Genomic DNA, 18414 nt, shown 5'->3' on the forward strand with positions numbered 1-18414 from the left:
GTATATCTTCTTTGGAGAAATGTCTATTTAGGTCTTCAGCCCATTTTTGGATTGGGTTGTTTGTTTTTTTGATATTGAGCTGCATGAGCTGCCTGTATATTTTGGAGATTAATCCTCTGTTAGTTGCTTCATTTGCAAATATTTTCTCCCATTCTGAGGGTTGTCTTCTCGTCTTGTTTATGGTTTCCTTTGCTGTGCAAAAGCTTTTAAGTTTCATTAGGTCCCATTTGTTAATTTTTGTCCTTATTTCCATTTCTCTAGGAGGTGGGTCAAAGCTTCACAGCATTTTGAAAAGCAAAAACTCTCACTGTTTTCAAGAGTCCACCAAAAACGGAAGTTTTAGAAAGTTTTATGCAAATCTGCTCTACATATAATGAGGGAAAAAATCACATTAAACACATGAATTCTTAAGCTTAATGTTTTAATAGTTCAAATTTTGAAATAACTGCAGAATTCTCATACTCATTCATAATACCTGAAAATTTGATTACGAAATGTTTTCACAAAGAAAACCTAATATATTCCTCTAACAAAACTGGATCTCTCTACGTAGGAAAATATAACAAACTGAAAATGAAACACCCAAGGGAAGTTAAATGATAAGCTAGTCAGGCCAACAGACAATCAGTACTAAATGGCTTATTTCTCACACAAAACAACCAAACAAAATAGAACAAAAACAACAACCCTGAATTGGAAAGAACAGATTCTGTAACTGGTTTGGCATTTATCCCTTAAAAATCATATATGCTGAAGCAGTTTTTGTATATCTAATTTTAGCTGCCAGTGAACATCAAACAGAAGGAAACAGGTTGTTTTTGCTAAGGCTGTTAAAAGTGCAGTACAAAATTACTCTGATTTACCCTGATTACCCTAATTGTTGTCAGAAATCTATCAAAATGGTCTAAAATATGATTAGAATATATGCCCGACAGGACAGGACTCTTTTTGTTCTCTACTGTATCCTCCAGGCTAGTGTTTGGTTTCTAGCAAATGCTCGATAAAATTTTTGTAAATGAATGAAGAAATTCTGAAATGTACCTACCTGTTAGGATTTAAACATAAAAAAAAACAATCAAATAAGTTCTTACAGATTATAAACCAGAGTGCTCAGGAAAAAAAATCACAAATAACATTTAATTATTCTTAATGATTTATTATATTACAAGTATGGATGCTGAAAATTTTTAAGGCTAATTGAAAGTTTTTAAGAAAAGAGAAATTGAACAGGAGGAAAGACATTGTACCACCCAGGCAGTACAAGAAGCAAGACCAGCTGAACAACTGAAACAAACTTCTAGAAACTCATTCTCTCCCGCCAAGTCTCATGAGCACAGTTTTATACATACTACTCTGGGCTTAGAATTCAGTGTTACAGTAATGGTTTATTCACTGGGTGTTTTTTACGACTATGACAACATTGTGCTGGATGCTTTGGACATGCCAAGATGAAGCAGATACAGATCACACCCTAAGCGTTTCAAACGTGTAGCAGGAGATAAAATCTGTCTACAAATAACTGATTCAAGCATGGTAGATTAAGTGTTATGAGAAAGATACTAAGAGATTCAAAGGAGAAAGTTAAGGGGATGAAAAAAGCTTCACAGAGGTAGCATTTTAGAGTGCAGGATTCTGACAGTAATGGGGAGGGGGAAATTATTAACAGTAGTGGGCAAGGGAGGGAAACATCATAATCAGATGGGATTTTTGAACTCTTTAACCAAGTGACTAGAGAAATGAGGGCAGGGTTAAGGAAACTAACAAGGGATGCTGAGGTACCCAAGAATTAGGAACAGCAAGAAGCCTTCACCACTCCCAAGCCTGAAGGAACAAGGAGCGAAACAATGTAAATCGAAGTAGGCTCAAAGGACACTCTAGTTGTAACCACTGCTACAAATGCATGGAAGCAGAGAAAGAGGACTAAATACCCCAAAGCTTCTCTCTTTTCTTCCTTCTATCTTCCATCCTCCCATTGGCTAAACCCTACGAGAAGCCAGAGGATAAAGAACTCCAGATGACACAGGCTGTAAAGGTCAGCCTCCTGAAGCAGGGAGTAGAGAGGGGCATAGAATGAATCTGCAGGAAAATGGAGAATAACCAGAAAAGCTATCTTCCCAGACTCAGGAACCAGTATATAAGCACAAAGAGAGACTGGAAAGCACAAGGAATCCAAATAAGGAATGATATTCTCTTGGAGAAGTATGTAAGATGCTATTTTTCAGATCTGGGTACTGAATCTGAAAGGAAACCAAAATTAGTGCCTGAACTGGAAAAATTACTGGGACTTGGAGAGTGAGGTGAGCAGTGAATGAATAGCAGCATCAGAGTAGCACTCCAGTTCTCTCTAGAGCTAATAAAAGAGCAAGAATCATAGGCTGTAGTCCTAGTTATTCTAATCTCTAACTGTGTGACCTTGGCCAAGTCATATGTCTTCTCTGAAACTGTTTTCTCCATTATAAAAATAGGTAGAAGCCGAATTAAAACTTTAAGATCCCTTCTAGTTCTCAGATTCTGTGAAGCCAGTATATCCAGGTAAATGACCATATTCACCAGGTGAGTAAATACCTCATCATACTGGAAAAACCTGGGGTCCACTTACTTTCTAAAAAAATTAATTTCATTTAAATAAAGACAATAAGAACTTACAGGTTGTAACTGCAGCCAGGTCCTCCACCATAGGACAATAAATGTTAAAACACAAGCAAAAATTTAGTGTAACCTTGAAACTGAATGAGGAAGACTAATGCAACCAGATTTAAAAACATGCTCTGGAATGCAGAGAATGCAAAGAAACAACCAAGTAAGCAGAATAACTTGGTTGAAGTGGCACAGTTCAGAAAAAACAAAATTAGCTGCTCAAGTCAATACAGCAAAGAAGCAAAGTTCTTAAAGGTGTTTCCAGAAATAAATGAACTCCAGTGTGGAAAGGGCTACAAGTATCTCCCCTGTCCCACAACACACACAGAGCAACCATTACCTTTCCTTCATAACACAAATATTCACTGAACATCTGTTATGTGCCAGGGACTATCAATGCCTTCAAAGGACATCTTTAAGGACAATACAGATAATAGCAATTATAATTAATCATTACCTAATCTTCTGGAATGAGATCAGATTTCACCCCTTCTAAGCAGTCTCCCTGACTTCTCTAGCCAGCAACATGCTTTTTCCTATGAAACTAACTACTACAGAACCAATTTGTGCTGGTACTGCTGCTAGTATTCTTTCAACTATATCAGAAGTCATGTAGGTTGGGGGAGGAGGAGTTTGCCTGGAAATCTGCTCACCATTTGTAACATTATTTCTAAACATTTTCTCCAGTCCTGTCTCTCAGGTGTGACAGCAACCAGGGAGCTTGGTGACTTAGCAAACATTTCTAACTCACAGGGATAAACCCAGCTCCAGTACACTGAGCCAAAGGTTGCACACTTAGGACACGATTAAGCCACATATTCTGATCATTTAATGAGGAGCCCCTAAGCACCCACAATGTACCAAGCACTGGACTAGGGGCAAAGGCCCTAGGAATAAAGGAGGTTAGAGTCTAATCCAAGAATCAGATATGTGCACAAAAATGTATAGTACAGAAGTATGAACAAAGTGCTGTAGTAGCACATGAAGGACAATAGTAATTCTAACTTTCTCTGCCTGAAGGAAGGAAGACATCAAAGAAAAAGTAACATGCAAACTGTATGTCAAAGGAAGAAGTGGAGATTTATCACTTGATTGAATGCTAAGCAATTATAATTCTAATCAAGAGGGAAAGGCTGTGACTGGACCAAGAGCTATGAGAGGCTATGCCATGTTCCAAATGGTTAACAGCTCACAGTGCTAGAGTAGATGCCTCGGGTAGGCTGCCCGCAGCTGAGTCCACACTCAAGAGCAATAAATTAGGACCAGATTGTGAAGGGCCTTAAAGAACATTCCCAGCATCTGTGCTTTGGCAAGGGGGAGCCAAAACAGATTTTAAGCACAGCAGTAACTCAGTGGGATCTGACTGTGGATAAAGAGTATGGGTAGAGGGAGTCTAGAGACAAGGAGACTAGTTAGGTTTTGCAAAAGTCTAGGTGAGATGATGACGGCCTGAATTAAAGCATTATCAGGTGGAAAAAAGAGGCCAAATCCAAGAGACATTACTAAGGCAAATTTAACAGGACCTGGTGACCGGACATGGAAAATAAGGGAGATGGAAAATGGCTTTAAATGACTAATTGCCTGTGTGTGGTGGAACTACAATTAATTAAAATACTTCGGGAGAGGTACTTGGCTTAAACGCATTTTCAGCTATTCTACTATTCTTTCAAACATAATATTTGTTTAAACCTTTACTGGAAAATCTTCCTAAATATAATTTTAGGCCAAGTACATTATAGTACACATAAAAACTGTCTTTTTCTATAGAATCCCCATAAACATCAGTTCTTACTCAACACTATAAAGTTTAGATACTGATAGAACTCAACATATCCTAAGGGACATCTTAGAATTTCCTTTTTAGAATAAAAGCCTGATATCCTTTGTCTCAAGCAATAGACTGCAAACTATGCAAATGCCTGATTCTCCAATCAGCAGAATATGGTTGTATCACAATGCTCTTTACTGGCTGAACCAAACTTATCAACTGGGGATGGTTCAGTGGTTAGATTATTACTGAATCCAATCTTTCCACACTAAAGGGAAAAAACACCCAAAACCAGCTAGGACTTTGGAAACATCAAAATGGATGTGACCAACAGTCACTGCAGTCTAATATTTGCTGACGGGCACTTCAAGTAAAATGTCATCTCTGTCAAAACCAAACTCAGGACACTTTGAAAACAGATCCAGCTTCTCTGCTATCTTTCTAATTTCCCATTTAAGTTCTCCAGACTAAAAGTCTGATTTTTAGTGGTTTTTATCTTCCCTGGGCTAGGAAAGGTAATAGGTATTTAATTTAAGTTGCTGGTGTACACAAAAAGTGAAAAAAAACTTTTTAAATTTTAAGTAAATGAGAGATGTTAACACTATTCATTAAAGAGCTTTATCACAAACTCAGTTCAATAAAGGCAATGTTCTGAGAGATGACTCACAGTGGATGAGAATTTCCAACTTAAAGTTCTCTACAAAAACTATCAAAACTGCAACTACTATTTTAAGATCTCTCCCACCTTCTCCACTCAAAACTAGGAGAAATAATTACTTGATTTCTTTTTGATTTCCTGAACACAGATAAAAGTAAACGGTTTAATCAACAAGCAAAGCCAAATGTTAACTTCAAATTAGCAAAAATTAGTTTTCTTGATCAATACATCTCTCGCTCTTTCATAACAAAAATACTTGTGAAGTGTAGTAGGAATGCAGCGAAAAATGCATGATTCAAACATACTTCCTGGTCTATTGCTTATATTCAACCTTCCATAACCAAGCTTACTGAGAACTTAAACCCTTCCCTGCAGTTTTTACGAGAACCCCCCCTACAACTATTCCAAAGTTTTCACGATTTTTGCACAAGCTACCCAAAAAGCATAAAACCACCTGCCTCCCCCCTCTCCATACTCACACTCACAAATAATAGCACCCATAATTATTACACACAAAAATACTGGGCCAGACAAGAACACAGAGCCAAAACTGAAACAACAGAAAATGTTTGGCTCGCAACTAGAAATTCTATTAATGGGCAACTGGTCAAAATTAGGCTTTCACATTAAGAGAAAGTTTAACTCTTACGTTTAGTATCTTGAGACAGCTTTCGAAAGGAAAACAGAGTTCCACGAAAATGAATCGAAAAAGGGGAAGCGATTCTCTCCAGGCTGGTTTGGTGGCGAATGACCTCTCAGGGGTACAGAATTAGGCCCCTAGCCTCTGCCTCCAACCATCCCGGCGGAGGAAGTGAGGAGAGTCCCAGAGAAGAGAGGGCTCGGGCGGCCACGTCGTCCTACTCACCCCAGGGCGCGGCGGCAAGGAGGCAGGGAGAGAACGACATTCGCGCCCACGGCCCGGGCAGGCAGCAGGGTCCCTGGGGACTCAGGGGGGGGAGCCGGCCCCTCTCCCAGACCCTCCGGGTCTACTCACTCCGCAAGCAGCCGTCAAGAAAGCCATTCGCCAAGGCCCCCGCCCTGTGTGCCTCCAGGGGAGGGAGCCGAGGGCTGCTTCCGGGCACCCCCTCTTCTCCTCCCTCCGCCGGATCACAGGGCTGACGCGCAGTCGGTCCGGTCAGCTTCAGCCGGTCCCCCGGGACAGCCCCTCTTCCCCTACTCCTGCCCCAGGCCTAGGGGCCGCCCCGATTGGCTGGCCCTGTAGCCTCTTGGCAAAGAGACCCCTGGCGATTGGCCATGGGCCACCTGCTGAAAAGGAGGTGAGTGGCCGACGATTGGCGGTTAGGCCAATTTTGGGGTGGAGAGGCGGGAGGGGCCTGACGCGGCGGGCGAGCATCCGGAGAGCCCGGCTCCCCTGCCGCCTCCTCGCTGAGCCCAGGGCTCATCCCGGGGCCCGAACCTGCTCCCACGCCCGGAGCTGTGCCTCGGGACACGCGGCCGCCCCGGCACGCCAGTGCAGCCCGCAGGAAAGGAAGCTCGTGGCTCGAGGGAGCTCAGCTAGGCTTCGAGGCTTCGGCCCCGGAGATTCCCATAGGGTGGCGACTGGGGAAGGACCCGGTCGCAGAGGTAAACGTGCTACACCTACACCCACCCGCTGCTAGCTCGACATCCAATATTTTGGCAGCTGTGCAGCCAAGTTTCATCTGGATAACTGCTTTTGCTTACTTCCGAAAAGTTGTTTGTGTCACGAGGCGGGGGAGGAGGAGATACTATATCAATAAACAAAAGCAGGGGTGCCTGTTTTATTTTATTAATCCAGGGAAACACTAGGCTTGCTGTTGTGACACAGCTCCATAAGGAATGTAGGTGGCTTGTGAAGATGCTTCAGGAATCCAAATGGCATAACTTCAAATTAGATGGAAAGTTCGGACTTCGAGGACCTCAGCAGAGAACCATCCAAAATGCAGGAAATCCCAGACGTAAATAAATGACTGACTTACTGACCTGGAGAACAATTACCTTCTGCTTTTACTATTTTTTCCTTATGGTTATTTATATACCTGTAATTCTACTAAACTAAGCATCTAATTAATTTTTGTAGCTCTACTGGTAGCCCCTACAACTAGCACATTGTACACTGCACAAAAGGCTCAATAGATGCTTGCTGCACTGTGTTAAAGAGCCCTTAAGTTTTGTTTTATGCAAATTTTTTCAAAACGTCCAATACCAAATGCACTCTCTTCTTCCCGCACCCCCTTCCTCAAAAGCCAGGTCCTCTTCCAGTCCTCCCTGTATCAGTAAATGAAAACCACTACCATCCACTCGATATGCGAACCATAAACCTGGCAGTCCTTGACACTTTCCTCATTCCACATTGAATCCATCACCACGTTCTGCCATTTTTACCTCCTGAATACAATCTCAGTTCTACCTCTCTCCATCACCACCACTCAATCACAGGTCCCAGCCTCTTGAAACAATCTCCTTAGTAAAGTATTCCTGCTTCTTAAAGCTTCTCCAATTCATCCTCAACACTATGGCCACAGTAGTTGGTTTCCAAAACCAAAGTCATGACTCCCATCTCACCCCACCCCGCCCCATTAAAGAACTTCAACTGCCTTCCATTGTGTTTAGGATACAACTCAGCATTCAGCAATGGTGTGCAAGGTTTAGCCCTACCTGCCCCTCGCTCCATCTTAACACCTTCCACTCCCTCATTTTCTGCACTCCACACAATGGCCTTTTTCATGTTTCTTCAATTTGCCTTGGACCTTCCAACCTCAGGGCCTTGGCACATGGCCCCTGTGGTTACTTTGTCTTTTACACTGTCCCCTTGAAACTAATCCCCACCCTTCACTTTTTTTTTTAAATATTTATTTATTTGGTTGTGCCGGGTCTTAGTTGCGGCAGGCGGGTTCCTTAGTTGCGGCATGCGAGCTCTTCGTTGCGGCATGTGGGATCTAGTTCCCTGAACAGGGATCGAACCCGGGGCCTAGGCATTGGGAGCTCGGAGTCTTAACCACTTCACCACCAGGGAAATCCTAATCCCCACCCTTCACTTAATTTACTTCTACTCATCATCATTTCCTCGCTGCCTATGTGAATTCTTCCTATTTTATGCTCTCATAGCCCATGCAACGCTCCTTTATAAAACTTATTACAGCTCCAGTAAGTCCCCTACATACGAACGAGTTCCGTTCCGAGAACGTGTTTGCAAGTCCAATTTGTTCGTAAGTCCAACAAAGTTGGCCTAGGTACCCAAATAACACAATCTGCTATATAGCACTGTACTGTAATAGGTTTATAATATTTTTCACACAAATAATACATAAAAAACAAACACAAAAAATAAAGAAAACATTTTTAATCTTACAGTACAGTAACTTGAAAAGTACAGTAGTACAGTACAACAGCTGGCATACAGGGGCTGGCATCGAGTGAACAGGCAAGAAGAGTTACTGACTGGAGGAGGGAGAGGAGCTGGGAGATGGTAGAGCTGAAGGATCATCAGCAATAGGAGACAGAGGGTAAACTGCGATTTCACTCATGACTGATGTTGATGGAATGCACGTTTGCATCTTTGAAAGTCTGCAACTTGAAGGTTTTCTATCTGTCTGCATACTTCTTTAATGTTTTATGTTCACCACTAGACTGTAAGAGGTAAAGAGACAAGGATCTATCTGATTTTGTTCATCAAAGCCTCAATTTAGCCAAATGCCTGGCACATATTAGGTGCTCAATAATGGATTTCCTACGGTAACAGAGTCTGAAAATAAACATCAATTCTATGATAAGCATCAATTAAACTATAAGCAGTGATGGAGAAAAATACATTAATTTTGCCAGATGGACAAGGTCAATGTCTAAGAACCTCCACTAATACCCTTTACAGTTTTCCTGTAATATCTGCTTTTCTAGCAGTTAATTTTGTGCCAGAGCAGCTCAGAGGGCTTAATTCAATATTGGCTGATCAAACAGTTCTCCAGGCCAAGGGGCAAAAAAGCCTACACCTCTAATTCTGTCTATATATTGTACTAATTGACCCTGTAAGAGACATAATACTAATTTATGTAATTCCTGATTACCAGTTCTTTCATGTGATTTTCATGTGTTCTTTCTCACTCCATAACAAGACAGAAAGACCCATAGGGTCATCAAGGACTTTGTACTTAACAGTACATACCAGGACTTCCCTGGTGGCACAGTGGTTAAGAATCCGCCTGCCAATGCAGGCAACATGGTTCGAACACAGTTTCGATCCCTGGTCCGGGAAGATCCCATATGCTGTGGAGCAACTGAGCCCCATGCGCCACAACTACTGAACCTGAGCTGTAGAGCCCACGAGCCACAATTACTGAGCCCATGTGCCACAACTACTGCAGCCCGCATGCCTAGAGCCTGTGCTCCGCAGCAAAGTAAAGCCACCACAATGAGAAGCCCACACACCGCAACAAAGAGTAGCCCCCGCTCACCGCAGCTAGAGAAAGCCCACACACAGCAACGAAGACCCAATGCAGCCAAAAAATAAATAAATTTATTTAAAAAAAGACACAGTACATACCAAAATATCAGATTTTTTTTAAGTGTCCTCCAAATCTTCCATCATCATCATCATCATCATCATCATCATCATCATCATCATCATCACGGGTCAGTAGCTTCAAAATCTAAGGCACTATCATTTTTGACAGTGTAGTGTAAATAGTTAAGTCCTAGTAAAAATTTAGTGGAACCAATTATAATTAGGGTTTCTTTTGATAGATCTAAGTGTTAAAACTGGTGTAATGGCAATAGAGAATATGACTTATGACAGTCTCTTAATAATATAGCTACAGTCCAGAGTCTACCTTTTCACAGTTTCATATTAGAGATAACTGTGTTATAGACATATAATTCTCATTTTCCTAGTCCTAGTGTAAAGTGAGTGTGCACAAAAGATGTAGCATTTAAAATGAAAAGTAATTAAACAATACAAGGCAACATACCCATTTTATCCCAAAAAACTATAGGACTTCTAACCAAATTTGTGTTGAAAAAAACTCAAATTTATGTTTAAAAACACTCAAGTGTTTTTAAAGAAATCTACAAGTTGTTTAGAAGAAAATTAAGTGACCAATGCCTTAAAGTCATATATGACAACTGATTTCCAACCCATGTATCAAAGGGGTCTTCAATACTTTTCAAACTACATAACTAAAGCTACTAAGCGATTAAATTAAATTACTTAATTTCTTTTGTTGTTCAAGAAAATAATGGAATATAGTGATTAAGAAGCATAAAAAACATCATTGGGGACTTCCCTGGTGGCGCAGTGGTTAGGAATCCACCTGCCAATGCAGGGGATGTGGGTTCGAGCCCTGGTCTGGGAAGATCCCACATATGTGGAGCAACTAAACCCGTGCTCTACAACTACTGAGCCTGTGCTCTAAAGCCCGCAAGCCATAAATACGGAGCCCACATGCCACAACTACTGAAGCCCGCACACCTAGAGCCCGTGCTCTGCAATGAGAGAAGCCACCTCAATGAGAAGCCCGCGCACCGCCATGAAGAGTAGTCTCCACTCACCGTGTGCAGCAACGAAGACACAACACAGCCAAAAATAAAATAAAATATAAATAAATTTATTTTAAAAAAATCATCATGTTGTATACTTTAAACTTATACAGTGATCTATGTCAAATTATCCTCAATAAACCTGGAGGAAAAGATTGAAAAACAAATACAAAACAAGAAAAACTTAAAAAAAAACACCGCACACCTCCAAATTTCCCTCTTGCTGCATCTCACAAAAAAATGTATAAAACACAATCTGAGAAAAATCAAAACATTAAGGTTCAGGGTGAGGGGGGATCTTTAAAAATGACAGGAAGTCTATTGACTAAAAAATAGGCCAACTTTACCTATAGCTATTAAGATGAAAAGAGCATTTTAACTATACAGAATTTATGTACTACTTTCAAAAATATTATTTCTGCTAGAGAGTCCAGTAATGTTTACCTATAAATCACATTCTACTCTTATGTCATTTTAGAGATAGATGACAAATACTTTTGATTACAGTAGACGAAAAGAAGCAGCAAAAATAGGGGAAAAAAACGCATAGTGTCCCTAGGAATTTGCCTAGCAACTTAGGCCCAATGATTAGAGCAGACAACATTAAAGGACAGCTCTTGGAAGCAGGATATGTAGCTCCACTATTTTGTCTGACCAGTACCCAGAAGTCTCAAAATTAAAGTCAGCCAATAAATTTTCACATAGAAAATTTAGCCAGATGGAATAAATATACCATTTGGCATACAGCAGAAGCAGTCCCTAACTTGTGATCAGGACCACCATGTTCCAGAAGTTTCTATATAAATTATTTGCAATTCATAATGCATTATGAAACAAACAAACAAAAAAATATTTGGTTCAAGGTTAGGAATGAATACCCTCTACACAACCCCACAATGATTATGATAGTGTACTGCTTAGTCATCACTGTATCTTTAGCATCTCCTCACACAGAGACTGGCATGTATTAACTGCTTAATAAATGTCTAATGAATGACTGAAATGCCAGGTACTACACTACAAATATAGCAGTATACACAGCTAAAAAGGTTGAAAATGGGTAGTCTAACAAGGAAAACAGAGAAAGCAGAGGGGCAGAAGGCTAATGTTTTTCTATTATAAGCCTTTTAGTACCATTCAATTTTTAAATTATATGAGAAAGGTGCTATTGCCCTAATTTTTACAGTTAAATTCTGCATTGGTCACTTAACTTTCTTCTGAAACAATTTACAGGTTTCATTAAAACCACGTGAGTTGCCAAAACTGGTTAGAAGTACAGAGCTCATTGCCACAAGATGGATAAAACGGCTTTGTATTGTGTGATTACTCTTCATTTTAAATGCTCTAGCTTTTAGGCACACTAACTTTACATTAGGATTAGGATGTTAACAAACTGGAACTCTATGTTTTTCTCTAAAGAAGGGGTGTAGGAAAAACTATTGCTTTTATTTTATATACTCCTACATAACTAAATTTTTTTTGGAACATGACTTACTTATGACATTACTGTAGTTTTTTAAAAATTCAATTCCCATGATTTTTATTTTCTTCTTTATACTAGGCTGAGCTCCATAAAGACAAGGACAATATGTCATTTATTCACAATTATATCCTCTACAACTAGTATAGTGCATGGAACACATAAGTGTCTGATAAATATTTACCAAATAAATAACTTTTCTGTATTCTCTATATGTTCTGAATTGAGCATGAACTATTTTTTTTAAGTTTTAAACTTTATTTTTATAAAGAGAAGGCAGGAAAATATAAGTTCTAAAAGTTTTCCATAAAAACACAGTTAAAATAAATTTTTGGCAGTTAAAGGAATAATCTTTAGCATCTATAAAATTGGATCATTTGTTTTTAGTTGTTTCCCAAGAGTTCAAGATAGACAGGCCACCACTATTACAACAAAATTTATTTAAAAAAAGGAATCCTTGAATCCTAAATTCCAATTTAGGAGCCAGAAATTTGTCTGCCCTCAGTAACAGCAACAACATTGGCAACATTCCTTAGCGGAATTTTCCTTTGTTGTAGGAACCCCAAGTAACTGGCTACTTCATACCATTTTACCTGTGGAAGAAGTGACACATCTACATTTCAATCACTTCCTTTGGGAAACAAAGGGCTTCAAGGGAGAAAAACAAAACACATCTATTTTCCTACATGATACAAAAATAAAATCTAATGAGGCCAGGAAAAACAATACATCTCAAAGTTCTCAATAAAGAGCAATATAAAAGCAATCTATACATCATGTGTTTGTTCATTAATTCCTTCAATTATTTCTTTATTTAACTATCATTTATCGAGCACCATTTAGAATGCCATTGAGAGCACCATTGAGAATGTACAGGGGGTGGGAATGGTAAGAGTAGTAGTTGCATTAGTAATGGCTTAAAATTTGCCAAGTTATTACTATAGCTAGGCATTATTTCAGCAAATTTACATTTAACTCATTTAATCATCAAAACAACCCTGTAAATTAGGTACTTTTATTATCTTCATTTTATAGATGAGGACATTGGAACTCAGAGTAATGTCAAGAATAAGTGGTGGCACTGGGATACAAACCAAGACATTCTGGTTCCAGAGTCAAGTCCTTCACCATACTTCACCATCTCTGGGAAGAAAATCTTTACCTTTTTTTGCCAATCAAATCAACATTTAATTACATACTTCTAAATGTCCCATCTTCTGCATGTATTAACTTTAAAATATATATATATATAAATAACTCTTTTTATTACATGTATTTTAAAATATCAAAGCTATCAGAGTCTGACTTCCCATTTTACTACATGTATTTTAAAATATCAAAGCTATCAGAGTCTAAGACTTCCCAAAATTATCTTTTTCTTCTTGTTATTCCCAAAGATATGTAAATTCTCTTCAAAGCAAAAGCTCATATATTCCAAAACTGGATCAAATTAAGTACCTGACCTTAAGGAGTCTGCATCCTAACCGACGAGGTGGGAATTATATATACTCTAAAGGATAACAAAAAGAATATGGTAAGGATTCAGTGAACTGTGCAATGAGTAACATTCAAAGGAAAGAGATCACTGAGTTTGGGGGGTGGGGGAGGAGGGGTAGGTCAGGGGAAGAGGTCAGTTCTGAACTGGGCTTTGAAGAAAAGAGGCAGAATGCAAAGGCAGAGTGGAGGCAGATGGCATTACAGAGAGACAGAGCATCATGTACAAGAATGTAGAGACCAGAAATGAAAAGATGTGTTCAGAGGAAAGCAAGTAAAGGGCAGCACTCTAGTAGGTTTAGGTAGGGGTACAGTGGTGGAAATGTCTAGAAAGGCAGTCTGAGAATAGATCACATAGAGACTTGAATATCAGTCTAACCAACTGTGGAGGGAATCTCATCTGCCACATTCAGTCTAATCTGAATCTTAATATACTTATCTTCTTACTGGATCACAAATTTGCTAAAATGATGCTAGTCATTTATAAAACTGCCTAAATTAAAAAGAAACTTATGGGGCTTCCCTGCTGGCACAGTGGTTGAGAGTCCGCCTGCCGATGAAGGGGACGCGGGTTTGTGCCCCAGTCGGGGAAGATCCCACATGCCGCGGAGCAGCTGGGCCCGTGAGCCATGGCTGCTGAGCCTGCGCGTCCAGAGCCTGTGCTCCACAACAGGAGAGGCCACAACAGTGAGAGGCCCACGTACCGCAAAAAAAAAAAAAAAAAAGGAAACTTATGAAGAAATTCATTAAAAAGAATTCATAGAGATTCTTCATAGAAATTATGAAGTTGCTTTTAAAAAGCATAGCTCACAAAAAAAAAAAAGCATAGCTCACAGAGTAACTTACAGATCTCCTAGTTCAACTCCATATTCATTTCTTACAGTCTCTTCATAACAACTTCCTCATGTAATGTTTTTTAAGCCTCTGTTTGAATAACTTTCAAAGTGATGGGGAGTTCGCTATAGGATCTGGGATGTCCTATACTAACTTGTCTAATCAAGACAATTCCTGGGCAAGTTAAGTAGAGATAAAGGACTATAAAACATCAGCTTTCTAGGATTCAATCCTGTAAATCAAAATAAAATAAAATCCTCTCTATATGCCACAATACAAGCTCTTTCAGTGGAGAATAAACATAGAAAACTATCTTTAGTATGGTAGAGTAGACATTTGTTGTTTTTGTTATCTAGGATCTTTTTTTCCCTAGTCCGACTTTGCTTGGGGGCAAGGGGGTTGGGGGAACCACCTTCTACTCTATAAGCTACGTATTTCTGATGAAGCAGATAACATCCCATTTCCAGAGGAAGAACATACAGCTATGACATTGTGATTGGTCAGGACCAGGAAAGTGATTGAAGCTGAGGTATCAGCACTAATCCTCTTAATCCAGAAAGAGCAATAGCCTCCTATAGATTTGGAGTTCCACCAATGGAAGGCTGAAATTGCTGCAACCATCTTACTACCACAAAGGGAGAACTTATCTAAAAATGAAGCCAACCCTGAAGAACTAAGACCTAGAAATAGAGATGAGGGATCTTGGTCCTCATGACATTGTTTAAATGCCTACTTCAAACCACACCCAAGCTAGATGTGCTTTTTTCTTTTAAACCAGTTTGGGTTTTTTCTTTCACTTTCATCCCTAAGAGTACTACCCAACACACATGGTAACTGCCAAATCCTGTAACAAGAAAAGTAGGTTAACTTCTCAGCACTTATCTATTATTGTGCATTATTATATAATTTGGCTATACCAATAACCAACTATAGATACTAAATTTTAAAAATGAACTTGGCACATTTTAATTTTAACATAGCATTTCACTTTCAACATTGCCTTGCACTGTCTTGTTTCTAGACAAAAATCAGTATTTTAAGCAGAAGAAAATGACTATAACTTTACTATATATTATAACACTGTAAAGGCAAAAATAAACAACTCAGAAATTAAAAGTTTTCCTTACATCCTATCAGTTATTTAAAAAAAAAAAAAAGAAAACAACAACAAAAAAAGACCCTAATGAACTATCCAGAAGCCATGTAAAGACTCTTACTTGAAGCTGAAGAGTATGTCGAAGAATAGTTTCTTCTAAGGCATGGATCCACTTCTCTCGCTCATCAGCATCACGAGCTGGAATAAAAGTTTATAAAAATTAAAACCTTAATTTCTACAATATATCTCCATATTTGGAAGCAAAAATTTTAAACCATGATGCTAATAGAAAAGGTTTCTGGTTGTGCCATTTCCTCAATAGATTTATCTTTCTATCCTTTCCAAAAATACAGCCATTTATATCAAAGGGAATAAATGTGTTCAATAATAGCAGGCTACCTTCCCACTGAGAATAATCAGAAAAGCTAAAATAATTATTAAAAATAACTGTTTTGAAGGCATCAGAAAACAACAAGGTAGTAAAGAATTAACAGGCCAAAATCTAGGAAAAGACAAACATCTAGAAGATGGTATATAGGGCCACTTTCCTCCTGGAGGCATTGTACATTCCAGGAGAGAAGTTGTAGATTGAGCAATTTCTTAAAAGCCTTGTCAGTATGTGTGGGCAGGGGGCATATGGGAACTCTCAATTCTTCTGTGAACTTAAAACTACTCTAAAAAATAAACTCTATTAAAAGAAAAAAAAGTCTTATCAGGCCAAAAATTGGAGACCAGGGCCCACCAAGAGTGGTGGCTCTGGCAAATAGCTCAAGTTTTGATTGGGACCTCAAAGGGCTGCACCTTGGAATTAAGAATAAAACAATTAAAATAATTGCTCAGTCATGTGGGTGGCCAGAAAAATCTTGATGCCTGAAATGGGTTAAAACTCCCCCAGGTTTTTAGTGACTCTAAGCACCTAGCTAGCAAAAGCAAATGAACGTCTTTTCTGTAGAAAGATAACATAATCTCAGCTGCCAAATTATTTCTAAAAACAATTTTAAATACAATGTCTAGCACATAAGCAAAGATAACCAAAGATATACAAGGAGACAAGCACACATAAATGAGAATCACATGACAATAGAAACAGAAGAACAAGAGCTCCAGATAGCTGAACAAACAATCCGGCACTTTAAAAGTAACTATGCTTAATACATTCAACAAAAGACTGGAAACTTTGACAGAGACTTAGAAACCATTTTATAAATGATATACATTTTTTAAATAATTGAGTATAAATTGTAAAATTGAAAAACATAATAAGCAAAATTAAGAACTCAATGGATGAGTCTTACAGCAGATTAAATCAACTAAGAAACCGTGAGAGAACTGGAAGAGAGATCAGAAGAAACTCTTCAGAACAAAAGACAATGAGTCAAAGAGATAGAAAATATAGAAGAAAGGGAGAGCAACATAGAGAGTAAGAGGGTGTAATGTGCATGTGATTGGAATACCAAAAAGAGACAAAAGAGAGAATGGAATAGAAACACTATCTGGCTAAGAATTTTTCAAAACAGATGAAAGACATTAAGCCACAGATTTCAGAAGTCCTAAGAATTCTAAGCAGAATAAATCAAAAACAAACAAACAAAACCCCACAGATAGGCACATCCCAGCAAAACTTACTGCAAACCAAAGATAGAGGAAATATCTTAAAAATATCTTAAAAATAGTGGAGGTGGGGGGTGGGGAACAGAGAGAGAAACGAGGACAGATTACTTTCAAAAAAGCAACAATTAAATTGTCCTAGGTCACAAAAGAAACAGTGGGGACCGGAAGACAAGACAGTACTATACTTAATGGCTAAAAGAAAATAACTTCCAATCTAGAATTTAATGAAAAATACCTTTCAGGAATTAAGATGAAATAAAGTCATTTTCAGACAAACAAAAATCAGAGAATTTGTCATCAGCATATATTTATTAAAGAAAATTTGTAAAGGTATTCTCCATGCATAGAGAATAATGTCTAATGGAAAGTGGTAGAAGCAGGAAAAATGTAGAGTAACAAAAATGATAAGTACATGAGTAAAACTAAGTGAATATTGACTACATAAAATGATAATATCTTGTGAGGTTTTAAATAAATGCATACAAAATTAAATGCAAAACAACTGCAAATAGACTGGGAAAGGGGAAATGGAGTTAAAGAATTCTAAGGTTCTTACATTGTTTGGAAAGAAAATTACCAACTAACATTTGATTTTGACAATTGAAGGATTTTGTCATAATTTTTAGAGTAATCACTGAAAGGGTTTTTTTTTTAAGTGTTTAACTTCCAAAATAATAAAATTTTACAATCCAATAATAAAAAATAATCCAATAATTGACAAAAAGGAGAAAAAAGAAACAAAATATGTAAGACAAAAAGGAAAGATGGTAAAATGGTAAATTTTTAAGCCTAAAAACATCAATAATTAAATTAAATGTAAATGAACTAAATGCTCCAACTAAAAAAGAAAGGTTTTTAAACAAGATTTTATATGATGCTTACAAGAGATACTTATTAAATATAAGGGTACAGAAGTATTGAAAATAAGAGTATAGAAAAAGATATACCATAGAAACACTAACTCCCAAAAGGTGATGTTATTTAAATCACATAAAATAGACATTATCACAAAAAGTCTTCAAGAGGCTCACTTTGTAAATACAAGTGTTCAATTAATCAGGAAGATATAAATTTATATGTAACTAAAATAACATGAAATATATACATACATGTTTTTAACACATCTCTCTTATTAACCAATAGATCAAGCAGACAGAAAAATAAGTAAGAACCTAGAAGATCTGAACAATTCCTGATGAATAAACTTGATCCAATGGGCATATATAGAACTCTGTGCACACAAACTGTAAAAGAGACGTTCTTTTCTAGCACACACAGACTATTTCAAAAAATTGACCACATAATGGACCCTAAAGAAGTCTTAA

At 38.2% G+C, this 18414-nt stretch overlaps 1 protein-coding gene across 7 annotated transcripts in view; it reads right to left on the reverse strand.

The window, feature by feature from the left end:
- Positions 1–18414, reverse strand: part of OSBPL9 (oxysterol binding protein like 9) — a 168396-nt gene that overhangs the window by 54386 nt on the left and 95596 nt on the right. For 4 of the 7 annotated variants that reach the window (XM_027108570.1, XM_027108572.1, XM_027108571.1 and 1 more), the window contains exon 4: positions 15600–15676. In XM_027108570.1, the coding sequence (XP_026964371.1) occupies positions 15600–15676 (77 nt within the window). The other 3 variants (XM_027108573.1, XM_027108574.1, XM_027108575.1) reach the window with 3 other exon arrangements.

Source organism: Aethalodelphis obliquidens, unplaced genomic scaffold (genome assembly GCF_003676395.1).
Source record: "Aethalodelphis obliquidens isolate GAN/ISIS:26980383/991018 unplaced genomic scaffold, ASM367639v1 scaffold9, whole genome shotgun sequence".
Classification (NCBI taxonomy): domain Eukaryota; kingdom Metazoa; phylum Chordata; class Mammalia; order Artiodactyla; family Delphinidae; genus Aethalodelphis; species Aethalodelphis obliquidens.